Genomic DNA, 15,659 nt, shown 5'->3' with positions numbered 1-15,659 from the left:
AAGGCCCAGGGTCAGATCTCTGCGGCAGGAACCCCGGCTCCTCCCCCCTAACCATCAACTGGGTTTATCAGACTGTCTTTCAGTCCCAGGATCTTGTTTCCTGTTCCCTCTTCCCTGGAAAGCTTGGCCCATTTCGTAGACTAACATTCCTCTGTTCGCGGCAACGATCTCATTACACCCCGCAACGTTCTTCCCTTCCGCTCTTTACCCTGAGCGGGAGCACTTAGGAAACAAGTGTTTCAGTCTGATGAAAAGCCTCATGCCTACCCTGCGTCGAGGGAGACCTTCCACAGCACGCAGTGGATCTGAACGCAGCCCTGCTGGGAAGATGGGCGGGCTCCGCACTTCTAAGACGGGCCAATCAACTCCACCTTGTAACTACCATTTTCGTTATCAGGAAGCTCACTTTACCTAAATGACTTCTAAATCCCACGAGGGCACGCTGGCTTACTTCCACAAATATCTGGCTCTTCCGTCTATTTCCATCTATTTATTTTCAAACTTAGGCTAAAAAGAGGATGGTTCTATTCATCCACTGGGATCACGACCAAAGATGAGGGACACCAAGTAGGTAGCAACCGGGACCCCCCCGCCTGTTCCCACCAAGCCGTGACCAAGTAACATTTCCCTTCCTGCCCTCAAAGACAAAGGACGTTTTAGGAATTTTTAAAACTTTAATACAGTTCCAATCAGTGTGCCGGGTTCATTTCAGCTCCTTTACTGCCAAACCTAGGAGAAAAGAGATACAGAAGTGAGCCACCCAAAACATACACTGTATTTTGAGTTACTCTTGCTTGTCTGGATTTTGTACTTAAAACTAAAGAGGGTTAACAAAACTCAGAAATTAAGCATACTGAGGTGGTTTTGCTTAAAATAATAGTGTTTGACGACGATGGTAATAATAATAATAATAATAATAATAGTAATAGTAATAATAAACAAAACACACTCCTCTTCTCACAGCCTCCATGAACAAGTCTCAAGAGGTGCTTACAAAGCCAGGCCCTATCGGTTAACTTCTCACGGTCAAGAGGCAGACTCTGGGAGCACTGTGCTCCGGGCCGTGTCCCCCATGGCCCTCGGTCCTCCCACCATCAGGAAGGGCCCCGTCCAACCTATGCTCACAGCCTATAGCATTTAGTTTCCCGACCTGCACCGCTGGTACAGTAAAGTAGCCACCTTGCAGGGCTGTGGGGAGAACGGACGAGTGCCCCACACTGCATTAGCAAAGCACGAACGGGAACGAAACAAACTGCCCTCTGGCCAAGGAAACGATTCCTGGTATGGGATGGACGCTGGGGACCACGACTATTCACTCCTTGCACGACCAACAGCAAAAGCAGATACTTAGGACAAGCCACACGTGCACCTTCCTAAATCTGGGGACAACTCAAGGAACAAGATGGAGACACGTGCACCTTCCACATTTCTGATTCCAAACTCACTCACCTGGGGGCAGGGACTGCTTCAGTTTCTCTGCCTTCTCTTTGTCTGTGATGACCAAAGTGTAAAGGTACCTGCTGCATCGGACTTTAAACTTCACATTATCCTTATTTTTCTTGATCTTGACGGCTACCAAACAGACCAGAATGAGCAATTAAAAACTGTGTCACAGAAAAGAGATGTCAGGCAGCGCACCTGCTTTGTATTTATGCAGAAAGGGGCACTCTGGACTGCAACCACGGACAGGGCTGTGCTCTCCTCCCTGTACCGTGCCTCTGCTGAAAGAGAAAACAAGAGGTCCTCTAAGACTTCAGTATTTAGTAAGTTGTCAGAAACCTGTATTTCCCGGCGCCTGGGTGGCTCAGCCGGTTAAGCGTCCCAGCTCTTGACTCTGACTCTCATGATCTCAGGTTCACGAGATTGAACCCTGTGGGCTCTGCACTAAGCGGGGAGGCTGCTTGGGATTCTGTCCCTCCCTCTTGTACCCAGGAGCGCTCTCTCTTTCTCTCTCAAAACAAAAACCACTACATTTCCCTTCAGTTCCCTTCCAGAGAGGACATCCCCTGGGCCAATGGGAACGGCTTGCTTCAGGATCCCATCACCTACACAGTGAGTTATATGCTAAAGCTTTTCTTAAATTCATGAAACTCCTTTTCCGGCCTCTTTCCTACTGCCAAATTCTCTCCCAGGACCACAGCACAGACAACAGAGTCCCAGGTGTAACTCAAACTCAGCGCTGCAAGGTCAAAGTTTTGTGGTCTGTGGATGGTGTGGTCTGCTCTGGAGGCCACTCGCTTCCCCGTATGTTACGGCCATTTCACGTGCCCATCAAAACTCCCCACCGTAACTTTAGAAACAGCCCAGACTCTCCCCAGAATTCATTATTATCGTATCAGCGGATGATCAGTATCAATCAAGAATCCGCTGGCTGGGGAATGCACAGGGCTCTGGCGTCTCAGCCCCGTACCTGACCTGACACAAGCACTCAGCCCCCGCAGAAGCAGCGCAAGATTAACTCGGACTCACAACCCATAACTCCGTCTCTGCCAGTAACTGCCGGAGAAGACAGACATGGCACAGGAAGAAGCCCTTCAGCCCGCCCAAGGCAGGGGCCGCCTCAGCTTATGTTTTAGTAAATCCAGAAAACTGGGTATTCATTCAAACCAACCTATTTTGCTACCTTAATGTTCCCGTTAAAGCGAAGGCACCGCACTGCCCCTAGCAGCTGCTGTTATGTCTACACATCAGGCTCAACGTTTGCGGGGAAGACCCGTGGATCTCTTAAAGAAGAGACGTTTACTCATTATCAGAGCGTGCGGTAGTTCCGTTCTGGGCACGGTCCTGCACCCCGAAGGACCAAGAGCAGAAACAGGAGACTTTATGCCAGTGTCCAAGGCAACAGCATTCAAAACAACCAGAGGAGACACCGAATGCCCACTGACGGACGAAGAAACCAAACGGGGCACGTCCGTACGACGAGTATTCAGCCTTAAAAAGGCAATTCTGACAAACGCGACGACGTGGATGAGCCACGAAGACCCTACGCTACACGAAGCAAGCCAGTCACAAGAGGACAAGCACCACTCCACGAAGCAGGCAGAATGGTGGCTGCCGGCGACTGGAGGGAGAGGACGGGGAGTTACTGTTTCAGGAGCGTAGTTTCAGTCTTACAAGATCAAGAGTTCTGAAGATGAAGCGAGCACATTCTCTGGGCCAACGAACTGCACACTTAAAAGCAGGCTTTATGGGAGCGCCTGGCTGGCTCGTTCGGTTGAGTGTCTGACTCTTGATTTGGGCTCAGGCCATGATCTCACGGTTCTTGACATCAAGCCCTGCATCAGGCTCTGCACAGACAGCTCAGAGCCTGCTTGGGATCGTCTCTCTCTGCCCCGCCCCCACTCGTGCGTAAGCTTGCTCTCCAAGTAACTAAATAACCTTTAGAAAGTAAAAATAAGCTTTATATTACACATATTTATAAATTCAGTTTTTAAAAAATTTACTGAACCGACACTGAACACCCTATTATGTCTGCAGGGGAGCAACCCTGACCTCACAGGCCACAGGAAAACCACGCTCCCAAATTAAAACGCAAACCAATCTGACAGATTTGGGGCCGTTTCTTCAACATACTGAGGTCTCTAAAGGACCCTCTGATGTGATCCTTGCACCAATCCCATGGGACAGATGCTATTGTCCCATCTTCAACTGAAGGAAAGGGGGGTGCTGTGTCTACTCTGCTGAGGACGGCCACTTACCGACAGAGCTGGGATGTGACTCAGGCAGGCAGTGTGACCACCCCTGGTCCGAACGAAACTGTCAAGACAACCTCTCTAAGCACGACAGTACACAACACAACACGCGGTCACCTGCGGTCCCCAGAACCACCGGACAGACATCCCTACCAGATGCTACTTGTTCCCACAGACGGCCACCATCTCAAGAAGTACCAGAGGTGCAAAGGCAACAAGGACACAGATGGGACCCCCCTCCCCCAACCCTGTGAGCCCACGTGCACTTTCATCCCTCCAAGGACAGAGCACCAGACAGGACAACCAGGTCCTGAACCACGTCAATAGGTCAGGACGCCAGGCCATGTTCAGGGCATCTCATGTTCTCTTAATGACACGTCTGAGTGGAAAAGGAAGCTTTAAGGAGTATTTGATGTAGCAGGAAGAGGACGACTCTGGGCTAACAAACAAACAAACCCCCCCAAAAATAAAAAACCCCAAGGGGGCTCCTGAGCGGCCACCAAAGGCTCAAGTCATGATCCCAGGGTCATGAGATCGAGCCCCGAGTTGGGCTCTGTGCTCAGCGTGGAGCCTGCTTAAGATTCTCTCTCTCCTTCGCTCGCTCTAAATATAAAGCACCCTCCCTCCAAGGTACGAACTCAACATCTACCCGGCGTTAAGCACAAGCCCCCAAACCTCCCGCGGCGACAACAAAGCGAGAACGGAACTCCCTCCCACGCGTGGTGCGAACGCCGAGAACTGGGCACCGGGGCCGCGACCTCACCAATCCGAAGCTTGCTGTTGTAGCTTTCGGACGCACCGCTTCCTTTCCCTGATTTACACGCCGGGAAACCAAGTCCGACGATTTCGTGCGGTTCCCTGGGCGCGGGGCCAGGACCCTGACCGCCGCGGGCCCCCAGCCCAAAGTGCCGCGCTGGAGTCAGGGTCCGGAGACCCGCCTTTCCCGACCTCCACCCAGCAAGGCTTCTGCTCGGAACGCACACCTTGTTCTGAACTAAGCACGGCTCTGAAAGCTTTCACCATCAGGCAGAGCAGGGAACGCGCTGCCCAACGAGGTCTTCCTTCCGGGAAGCACGCCAGAACCGCCGCTCCCCGGCGGCCGGGCACTCGCGGGAACAGCCTCCCCGGGGACACGCCGGGGGACGGCGCTCGGGGTAGGGGCCGCCCCGCGCGCCCGCCCGCCACCGCTCGCTCCTCGCGCCCGGTCAGGGAGACCACTTACACTTGGCATCCTTTCGCCTGGCCGTGAGCAGAAAATCCTTGATTTCTTCAATCTTGCGAGGCTGCAACACAAACGGGCAATGAGCTGCACAGACACGCTTTTTCTGGCTATGACTTAACCATCGCCACCAGTCCCTGGCGGGGATCGGAGACCCCTGCTCAGGCGCCCCCGCCCGCCCTCCCGCCCCGGGGGCCCCGCCGCCTCCCCGGGAAGGTCCCGGCAGGGGCCGTACTCACCATGGTTACGAGGGGCGCAGGCGAGCGCGCGGCAGGCAGCTGCGGAGAAGACAAGCGTTAGCGTCAACGGGGCGCGGGGAGGCGCGACGACCCCCCGCTCCTCTCCCCCACCCCCACCCCGAAATGCCGACCCCGTCGCACTCCATCCTCCTCCCCCGCACCCTCGATCCACACCCGGGTTCCTCAGCTCTCCCCCGGTCGTGGATTACCCCGGATTACCCGCCAGAGCCCCACTTACCGCCCAAGAGACACTCGCGGCGAGCGGCAAGAAGGGAGGACGGAAAAGAGTGAGACTTCCGTTTCCTGGCAGTTAAACCCTCCCCCGAAGGAAACTGGGTACGGTGTCTGCAAAGGGTCAAGAATTACTTAGGCGTTTGTCCTTCCCGTTGCAGCATCTCTGCCCCCTTCTGGCCCATATTAATAGTGCAGATCGAGGAATAAAGTGGGCCGTCTCCCTCCTCCCTTCACTCTCTTTACCTTCCCCATCCCCAGTCCCCCACCCAGGCTTTGTTAGGCTTTCTTTCAGATCCGGTTGAAAGACCGAACACTTATTATCTACTACTTTCATTCGATCTGTGCGTTGGGCATCTACTCAGAGATTTTCCTGTTTAAATAAAGGGATCCTCTTAATGTGCATTTTAGAACTTTCTAGGGGTTTCTCACATTTCTGTCTGATCGCCTTGTCTGTGGACGTCTAATCCGTCATGCTGCTTCCAATTCCTTTAAGAACTGGTGTGCAATAAGGGTAAATTAATACTTCCAGTAGCTGACATTGATGGAGCATAACATGGGGCATCCCCTGTGCTAAGCCTCTGATCCCCAGGCGCACGTGTGACAGGTGGCTCTCGTCGTTACCCCAGTTTTTCCCACGGGGCGAATGAAGGTTTGTCCTTTTGGAGAGAGGTGAAGCCAGGACTCGAACCCACGGTGGTCAGATCCTAAGCCCAGACTCCTGGCCGCTGCTTTCGGAGGCGGTGCCCCTGAAACGGGCGGGCAGCTCTGGGCAGGCAGCGTTTCCTTTGCCCCTTTGGTTCCTCCCAGCCTCCAGCCCATGCCTGACCTCGTTTTCTCCGCAGGCCTTTACCCTCAGCTCTCACACAACGTCTTTTCAGGCAGGCTATGGGAAGCCTGAGGGTATCGATTTTATTTTTATCCTCCGCTTGTCGTCTATTTTCAACCTCTCTACAAATGTCTACATTTGATTATATTTTGTTTCCCCCCAATTTAACAACCGCACGACAGGATGTGATTGCAGCGTGCTCGTTATTATAGAGCAACCCACCTGAAGCGAAGGAGTACTTCGCCGTGAACTGTACTTTGAACTTACTCTCCTCCATCCGTCCGACCGTCCCTCCCTCCCTGCCTTCTGTTAGACAAGCCCAGCTTGAGCATCTTCCCAGGGAACACAGGGAAGGATAAACCGACAGTCCTTGCCCCAGGGAAATCACAAAGGGCTCCAACTGTGCTAGGGAGCATTTCAAAAGAAGCCAAACTATGTGTATACAGAGGCATCTGGGTATTAATAGTAGGACACCTTAATTGGCAGGAGCCTCATTTTAGATGGTCTGAAGTTTGGGGTCCAGCCTGGGAATCATGGGAGCCTCAGCTCTGACCTGAGAAAAACACCCCCGAATGCCTCAGCCTGACTTTGCCAGCCCTCCTCCATCCCAGGCTGGTGACTTTCTGGTCTTTTGTCCCCCAGCGATCAGCCGCAAGCAACCGGTTTTTCAGCCCAACCAACTGCCCGGCAGGACTCTTCACCTCTGACCCCTGTCACTTGTCACTGGCACAGCAGACACACTCCTGATAGACTGTGTGACAGCGTTAACCTTTCGAGACATTTACACCGTCTTTTCTTTGAAGACCAGAGTGGGGCTCGGCGTCATTTGATAAGTCTCAAGATTCAGTATATACGTGCATGGTGGGTGGCCCCTGCTGACCTCACAGGGGTCTCCGACTGTGAGCGTCACCTCCCGCGGGGTCCGCCCTGGGCCCCTTGTGGAGTTTCCCATGTTGTGTGGGTGTCGGCACCACCAGGGAGGATTCTGTCACCCGAGACCACTCACTAAATGGAGTGCGAATGAAGGAAGGGAGGGAGGGAGGAATTAATTAGGACAAAGCAGCGCTCGGCGCATAGTAGGTCCACAAGATATTTCTTGCGTGAATGCCTGGTGTTTCTCTCCACTACAGGACCTACGGGACAGGGGACAGGGGACAGGGGAGGGGCTGCACCTCCCTTTGGGCGGAGATCCCAGAGAGACAGGTGCTCGCCCTCGTGAACCGTATAATAAGAGAACATAGAGGTGTAGTTACAAAGCACGAAGGCAGATTGGCTCAAGTACCCAAAGTTCCCTCCAGCTCCCCAAGGGGCACAACTAGGAAAATAAACAGCAGCTCCTGGAAGGTGAGGCCAGGAGCCTAGGGGCACGTTCGTCATGCTTCACGGGCAGATGACCCCAGATGGTCGTGGGACAGCAAAGTCTGCATCTCTGAGTGGGGGGCCGGTGCCGCACTTGACAGAATCCTCCCTGGTGGTGCTGAGACCCACGCAGCACAGGCTCTGCAGGAGATAAAGACCCCCAGACGTGAGAGCTAGGCTTCCGTGGTCCGGCGTAGCTTGGTTTCTGGAAATAGTTCAGTGTGGCAGGTACCGTCTGGGGGTGGGGGTGGGGGTGGGGAGAAGAGGTTGGAGGGGGTGCTGGGGGGAGGCAAGCCCTCCGGTGGTCTCATTTCAGTCTCCCCTGCACCCTTGGGGAGCCAGACAGCCTTCCGTCCTCTCCCTCTGGAAAGCCACACCTTGGGCTCCAGATACTTTCAGACCTGCAGGGAATGGGTGATCTGGACCCACTGGGAGGGGCAGGAAGTCAGTGTGTCAGCAGGGGAAGGCTGGTGGGGTTCACGTCCAGAGAACCAAGGGTGATGCCAAGTGGTGAGATGGCCAACCAGGCTTCCACTCGGGCCTTTGCGGGGCCCCCTCCAGTGGGGGAGCTCATGGTCTACATGAGGGGGGCAGGGGTAGAGGAGTGGCACCCCAAGCTGCTCTGTGGGTCTGCCTGGCACCCTGGGGTTGCCCACCGTAGGCATCAGGGCACAATGGCCTGTGGCCAGTTCCAGACTTGCCTCCTTCACTTACTTGCTTCAAATGCGATGTGTGGGGGGTCACCTAACTCTCTCTTTCCTCATGGGGCTGCTGCGAAGCTTCCTGGGATAACTGAAATGACAGCTGAATTCCTGTTATCCCCACTCGCTCCAGGAGGTCTGGAAGCCACCCCCTGCCCGTGGGTGTAGTGTCACAACCGCCAGTGGGCGTGCCAAGGCCATGACTGGAAATGGAACATGAGGGAACAGCCCCTTGCCGCCTTCTGAAATCCGGGCTCCCAGGACGGGTATGAAGGGACAAGTGTGGTATTTGTCCCTGAAGGCACAGGTGCTTCCGGATGTGCTATCTCATTTAAGTCTCCGAGAGGCCTGTGCGCGTGGCTTGCACCTTTGGCCTTCAAGCCACCTTGGAAGGAAGTTGTTTATTAAACGCTGCAGGGGGCGCCCAGGGGTGCAGTCGGTTAAGCATCCGACTCTTGGTTTTCAGCTCAGGTCATGATCTCAGGGTTCGTGGGTTCGAGTCCTGCATCAGGCTCTGCCCTGACAGTGCGGATTCCCTCTCTCTCCCTCTCTCTCTCTCTCTTTCTCTCTCTCTCTCCCCGCCTCTCCTTCTCCCTCTCCTTGCTCCTTCCTCGCTCATGCTGTCTCTGTCTCTCTCAAAAGAAAAATAAATAAATTTTAAAAATTAAAAATAAGATAAACCCTGCGTGTTTTCAGGAGGGGAGAGTCTGCCGTGTTTCTGGCTGAACGGGGTTCCCTGGGAAAAGGATGGGAGGGAGGGAAAGAGTCCAGGGCCAGTGTTGGAGCCGGTGCTTTTTGGGGGGACCCAGGATGGTGAGACTAAAGGAATATGGGTGACTCCCCTCCTCCAGTCTGCCCTCCCCAGCTGGAGAGAACCTCAGGGCCCCTGAGTTAGAAGCCACAAAGCATGACTGGTCAGGCTGGAATGGGGTTTCTCCAACTGGGCACTACCGACCTCCGACCTTTGGGACTGGGGTAGGAGCTTCCAGGGCAGGAGTCGCTCTGAACGTTGTAGGATGATTAGCAGCCCCCCGCCCCTTACCCACCAGATGCCAGACCCTCAGCAGCCCTGGTGTGGGGGAGGGTGGGGTGGGAGAAAAGCCCCCGTCCCCCAACTGCACCTGCAAGGGCCTGTAAGAGGGCGAACAACCACCTGCCCAGAGATCTCGTTGATGGAGTAAATGGACTCCAGCCGTTTTTAGAGAGGCCGCCGTTAACCAGGCACCGCGTTGGGCGCTTTCTCTGTCCCAGCAACACCTTTCAGGACAAGTCTGTGCCGCTCGAGTTTTGTGCCAGCGCCCCCACCCCGCACAGCTGTGACAACACAGACACAGATCCTTTCAATCTCTGTCCCCATCTCAAGGAACTCCCAGACTAGCAGGGGAGTCAGTGACGCATCAGGGCTGTGTGTACAGTAAGTAGTGCCTCTCACTGTGGGACCAGATGGGGACCGCAGGGGACTAGTCCAGGCTGGGGAGGCCGGGTGGGCCCAAGGAAAATCCTCCAGGAGGAAGTAACCATGATGCCCGATTCACAAGGGAGAAAACCCACCCAGCACCCTGGGAGCAGCCTGCCAGAATGTGCAAACCCTCAAGGCAAATGTGTTCCAGGGGGACTGGAAGGAAAAAGCAGTCAGACTGGGTGGCAGCAATCTGAGAGGTCTTCCTGGAGGAGACACTGTGACATAGGATGGGAAGAAAACTGTTTCTGGAGAATGACAATCTCAGGGCAGAGCCCGTGTCTGGCTGGGAGACGTTGAGCCTCAGTGGCATCTCTGAGCCTGTCTCTATCAAACAGGGATATTATTTGCTCCTTCCAAGGCTTCTGGGCCACTGTGCCAATTGTGCGTAGGCTGTGCAACCGTCTTGCGGTTGCCCTGCTTATGAGAAACCAGAAGATACAACGAACGAGGAGCGGAAAACGCTTAGCCCAGCAGCTGGCCCTGTAACTGTTAATTGAATGCGAGTCCAGGGCGGGAATTGTGGGTGGATATGCACAGCCACAACCTGGAGAAGAGCTGGTCAGCCCGAGTGGCGGGGTCCTCCCTCCCCAGCACTGGGGGGGGGGGGCAGGCAGAGGGCACCTGCCTGGGCTTCTCCGGTGGGAGCACCAGCCGCTGACACCTCCTCACCGCCCCTGCCTCCCTCCACCGGCCCCTCTCAGTCCGTGAACTGCTTCCACGGTGTCCAATCTGCTACCGTAAAAAGGATGGATTGGACGTCGTCCACCAGTGAGGAAAATAATATCGGGCGGAGGGGAATCCATCTAGAGTGTAAAAGACAAGCACCGCTCCTATATATCAACGTGTGCAGGGGTGAGGGGACGTTGGAGTGAGAAAGAGAAAGGGCGCAGTCCCTTCAAAGTAAGGGACAGGGGCCAGCCTATCAGCTTGTCTATATCTTGCATTATGCAGCGGGAGAGAGAAAATCGATAGAGCTGTCAGCAGTTCAGCGTGCTCACGCTGCAGACGTCCCCATCTCAGAATGCTCCAGACGGATGCTCCAAATTAAAAACCAGGGGAGGGGGAGAGGGGGCTGAAGGGGTGGGAGATAAACACCCCGGCAGACCAGAGGGAAGGAAGGGATGCGACTGAGGATCTGGGAAAATGAAAGTCCATAAATCCTGAGGCCCAGGGAGCATCCTGGGTGAGAGTGACAGCAGACCCTTCCCTCGGCAGTGGGGTCCTGGGTCTGGGGTCCCCTCTGCCAGGTGGGAGTCCCCGGGGAGGGATCGCGGGCAGGCCTCTTGGATTAGAGGTGTTAATGGAGACAGGGATGGGGGGAGGGGGGTGGGGGAGGCAGAATGACCCCGATGATACCCTCGTAACCTGGGGTGTGTGCGCATGGGGGTCCTGTGCGTTGGGGGTGGCATTGCAGGAGCTGCAGGGGCAGGGGCAGGGGGCAGCTCTTTGCTCCTTAACTGCTCCCTCCCAAGAAGCTCTGGCTTCCTCTTAGCACCCCCCGCCTGTGTCCACCTCCCTTCTCTGTCCCTGCTTCAGCCCATCCTTCTAGCCCCTGGATGGCAAGCCTGTGGGGGAGCCGGAGGATGTCCCCACGTCCTTCCCGGAGCTGGCCAGCTGCTGTGGAGGCTCCTGGAAGGACATGAGCTAGTGGGCCAAGCACCCACCGCCTTTGCGTGTCCCCGGCCACCCACCGCACATCCTCCCCACCCCCCCCACCCCCCCCCAGGACCCACCTTTCCAGGGAGGGCTGACAGAAAAGAAAGCCAGAGCCAGCCCCCAGTGGGGGGAGGGTGCTGGCTCTGGGAAAGAACCACTCGCTTCCCACCACTGCTGTCCCCCCAACCCCCAACCTCGGCCTCACCCTCCAATCCTTCCATCTTGCATCCTTCTAGGTCCTGACAGGGAACAGGCACAGCAAGAATGGGCGATTGGAGGATAATTTTAGTAAAAGAACGGGTTTAGAAGGTGTGGGCAGGTGCAGGGAACCGGGAGGGAGCCAGGAGGGAGGGGGCTGTGCGGAGGGAGGGGCTGCATGACTGACAGGCTCAGCCCTCCAGCTGAAGCTTCAGCCACAGCAACCTCTCAGGGAGAGCTGGAGACAGTCTCTTGAGCTCAGCGTCTGTCCTCCCCCTGGCCCTCCTTGCCTCCCTGTCTCCAGTCTCCCACCAGGGCACCCCAACAGGTCCATGGTGGTCTCCCTTGGGGCACGGAGCAGGGTGGAGGTGTGGACTCAGAGACAGTGGAAGATACTCCCCCCGCTACTCCTTCCCACAGAGGACCCCGCTCCACCCTGGGGTGGCCTTATGACCTCATGTGGTCTTGTCACTGTCTGTCTCTTTTGTGGTCGCAAGGCAGAGGTCCCCCAGGGCTCAGATGGCTCTCTTCTATCCTGTTCACCATCCAAACAGCCCCTACATTCCCTGACCCCCCAAAGCCAGGCCAGGTCTCCAGGATAATGTGCCTGTCGACCGGCGCAGACAGGCTCCGGCTGGCGATCATCCTGTGCATGTGAGCCCGCCCGCCCGCATCTTGCACGCGCGTGCACCAGCACGCACACACAGCCATGCAAGTCGCCTGCGCTTCCAGAGAGACAGGCCCGAAGCTTCATGGTGTTACATCACCCAGGACAAGTACTACCAATTAAACTGGTGACCGCGTTTCCAAAAGCAATTACGGGAGCTGCAATGCCTCCCAAGATTACAGAGAACGCTCAAGGCTGCAGCGCGGCTGGAAGCAGGGGCTCCAGGGGCCTGCGGGCAGCTTGTGTCTGAGCACCAGCTGCATGTGTGCAGGTGCCTGCCTTTGAGCACGTGAGAGTCCCCCAGAGGGAGCTAGAGTTGGGGGAAGGGGACGCGAGGACTGCTGCAGGCCAGCAGCCCCACAGTTGGGGTGGGAACTGGATCACTATTCCCGTCTCCTTCCTGGATCCTTCTCTGCCGTGTGTGAGCTGGGAAAACCAATCTGTACAAACCTATACTCGATCCCAAGGTCCCAAGGGCTCGGGGAATTGGCATGCCTGAGGACTGGCAGGGGTCCCCGTGGTGAGAGACCTTTGCCACGGTCATCTCCCCAGAGGCTCCCTGCAGCCACACCACTTCCTGTGGCCTGAATTACAGCATTTTTAGAGGAGGAAGGATAGAGGCAGAAGGGGCCCCGACTAACCTCCTGCCTGGCTGAGACTCCAGGAAGGGGGCTTCCCACAGGGGGCGTGGCTGCTGTTCACAGTCTATACCTTCTGTGATGACTGCTTCCTCTCTTCTCCCCCCACCTCACCTGGTGCTTACCCGCGGAGGGGACATGGCTGTTCCTTCCTTCTGTCACTACTCCCCTTAGATGTAGCCTGTGGCCTCTGGAAAGAGGCAGCCTCAGGGGCTGAGAGACGGGAGGCAACAGAAGGTGGGGTGGAGGTGGAGGGCAGGCTGGATGCTGGCTGGTCATGCCCCGGCCCCTGGCCACTTCTTTCCTACCTTCCTGTTTAGAATTTCTCGGCCCCTGCCCGATAGGCTGATCTATTAATGGAGCAAGACAGGTGCAGTTGGTTTGTTCATCACAGCGGTTGAAGTCTTCAGCCCAGACCTCCAAGGAAAGGGTTGGAATGGCCACAGTCTGTGGTCGATGTGGTCCAACCCTTGGATTTAGTCTCCTAAGAGCAGAGGCCTGGGTGGGATTGGAAGAGCCTCAGCGTGTGTGTGGTTGACTAGAGTCACATCAGACCTGGAGAAGAAGCCTGGTGGGAGAGCTGTGAGGAACCCTCACCGTGGCTTCAGTAGACCAGGTGACAAATGTTACCTCTGTGTTGACTGCCCACTGTGTGTCAGGTGCCATCCCAGCTGGTCCATGAAGATCATCTCCTGGAATCCTTACAACAGTGCTCAGTGAGGCAGGATTCCAACCTCCCTTTTACTGATGAAGCACAGAGAGGTTAGGCTACTTGCCCAAGGTCACATAGTTGGTAATTAGAGAGCCAGAGGTTGCCTCATTTCTTGGGCATGGGATGTTCTCTCGTTGAAAGCCTTTTGCCTCCCTGTCCAGGGACCACCTGGGCCACAGGTGGCTGAAGACAGGCCAAAACTGTGAGACAATTCATTTAACCTGCAAATATTTACCGAGCACCTTGTCTGCACTGGGACTGGGGGTCTAGAGAGGCACAGACGTGTTTTTTGTCCTCACGGTCCTAGCCCCCCAGCCTGGGAGATGGCCTCTCTGCCCTTTGCCCTTCTCAGAGCAAGCCCTGCAGCTCCTGCTGAGGAGGTGAGGGTGGCTGTGCCCTGCTCCCCATGACCGCATGACTGTGCCCGTGGCCTCAGATGATTGGGCTAAACTGGGACACTTCTGGCTTTGGGACCGGAACCTAGAGGCTCTAGTTGGTGATGGATTGATCTGGGATTTCGTGCAAATGAGTCTGCAAAGGGCACTTCTTTGGGGGGAAGCCGTGCATATGTGTGTGAGCAGAAGTCAGAGGCGGGGTGGCCCCAGAGGGAAGAGCGGCTGTTGGGTGCTAGTGCCCATAAGAGCAGCAGAACTTTCTTCCCTGGGGTACTGTGAGGTCCCCTCCCCACGTTTCCATTTTTGGCAACTGAATGATCCTTAAAAAAAATTTCTTTTAAATGTTTATTTTTGAGAAAGCGAGAGAGACAGAGTGTGAGTGGGGGAGGGGCAGAGAGCGAGGGAGACACAGAATCCGAAGCAGGCGCCAGGCTCCGAGCTGTCAGCACAGAGCCCCACACAGGGCTCGAACTCACGAACCTCAAGATCGTGACCTGAACTGAAGTCGACCGCTTACCTGACTGAGCCACTCCAGAGCCCCGGAAACTGAATGATCTTTAAGGTAGAGGTCCTGGTGGGGACATATGATGCCTTTACTGCAGGAACAGAGAAGAGAGAACTGGCCGCCTTCCTGGGGGCCTCAGCAAGTGCCTGGGATCTCAGCAGACAAAGAAGAGAGTCAGGAAGCTTCCTGGGGAGAGGAGGAGACCCCAGCAGAGGGGACAGGGCATGCAAAGATGGGGAGGGACTCAAGACAAGCCCAGCGACTTTCTGACAGGGGTATGCTGGCAAATGTTTAAAACCTGGCTTTCTAACGATGACAACAGAACTCTTAATTTGTAGCATTTGCCGATTCCTGTGGTGTAAATACTCCCGCCGTGGCCAGTTTTGAGCTGTCTGTGTGATGTCGACGTCTCAATATACAGCAAGCTGCTTTCACAAGCTGGTTCCAGCAGGGGCCATGTCAGGTCCTGTGCCATTGCCTAAATGCAGGGGACATGTGGGAGGACAGGAGAGGTGGATGGATACACAGTCAGGAAGGGTTCTGAATGCCACATTCGGGAGTCTGAACTTCCGGATGAAGTGGCAGAAGCCCAGGCCCTGATTGGGTGACCATGGGTGTGTGTGAATCAGCAGCTATATGGGGTGCCTCTCTTTAAACTGGTCCCCCGAATAACCCCAGGGAGTCTGAGCCCGGTATGAGGCCTGGGAAGGGGTACACAGAATGTGAGGTGCATTATTTTCTAATAAAGAGGAGCTCTAAGTCACCCCCAGCCGGCAGCACCTTGGGGCCATCCCTCATCTTAATGAGCCCATCCAAATCTCGTTTGCTAATGAGGAATTTAATGGTCACAGACTGACAGGCGAGACAGAGAGGGGAGACGGGAAGGTCATTACGAAAATGAGTGTGTAGCTAAGTGCCTCCCCACTGCCTTCCCACCTGCCCACCCGGAGTGCTGGTCCAGAGTGGGGGAGTTGTGGCTTGACCTCACCTCCAAACCGGGTTCCTGGCTGGGCCTGTGGTCAGCACCTTGGACAGGGGCCAGCTTTGCTCTATGCTACCGCCTTCTGGAACACCCTTCATGCTCCTTTGCTTCCCCTGTTTTCCCGAGACTCAGATGGGAGGTCACCTCCCCCTGGAAACCTTTCACGCAGTTCCG

General features: G+C 55.6%; 1 protein-coding gene across 1 annotated transcript; it reads right to left on the bottom strand.

Moving 5' to 3' along the window:
• Positions 1 to 654: 654 nt before the first annotated feature.
• On the bottom strand, positions 655 to 5,483 carry RPL38 (ribosomal protein L38). Its single transcript, XM_060645521.3, has 5 exons — positions 5,389 to 5,483; positions 5,151 to 5,189; positions 4,915 to 4,975; positions 1,450 to 1,572; positions 655 to 729 (listed from the first exon to the last, which is right to left on the bottom strand). Exons 2-5 carry the CDS (start codon positions 5,151 to 5,153, stop codon positions 704 to 706), a joined length of 213 nt encoding a protein of 70 aa, XP_060501504.1. The 5' UTR covers positions 5,154 to 5,189; positions 5,389 to 5,483; the 3' UTR covers positions 655 to 703.
• Between the last annotated feature and the right edge of the window lie 10,176 nt (positions 5,484 to 15,659).

Source organism: Panthera onca, chromosome E1, assembly GCF_046562875.1.
Source record: "Panthera onca isolate mPanOnc1 chromosome E1, mPanOnc1 haplotype 2, whole genome shotgun sequence".
NCBI lineage: Eukaryota > Metazoa > Chordata > Mammalia > Carnivora > Felidae > Panthera > Panthera onca.
The sequence above is the reverse complement of the archived record's forward strand: the minus strand, read 5'-3'. Positions and strand labels throughout refer to the sequence as shown.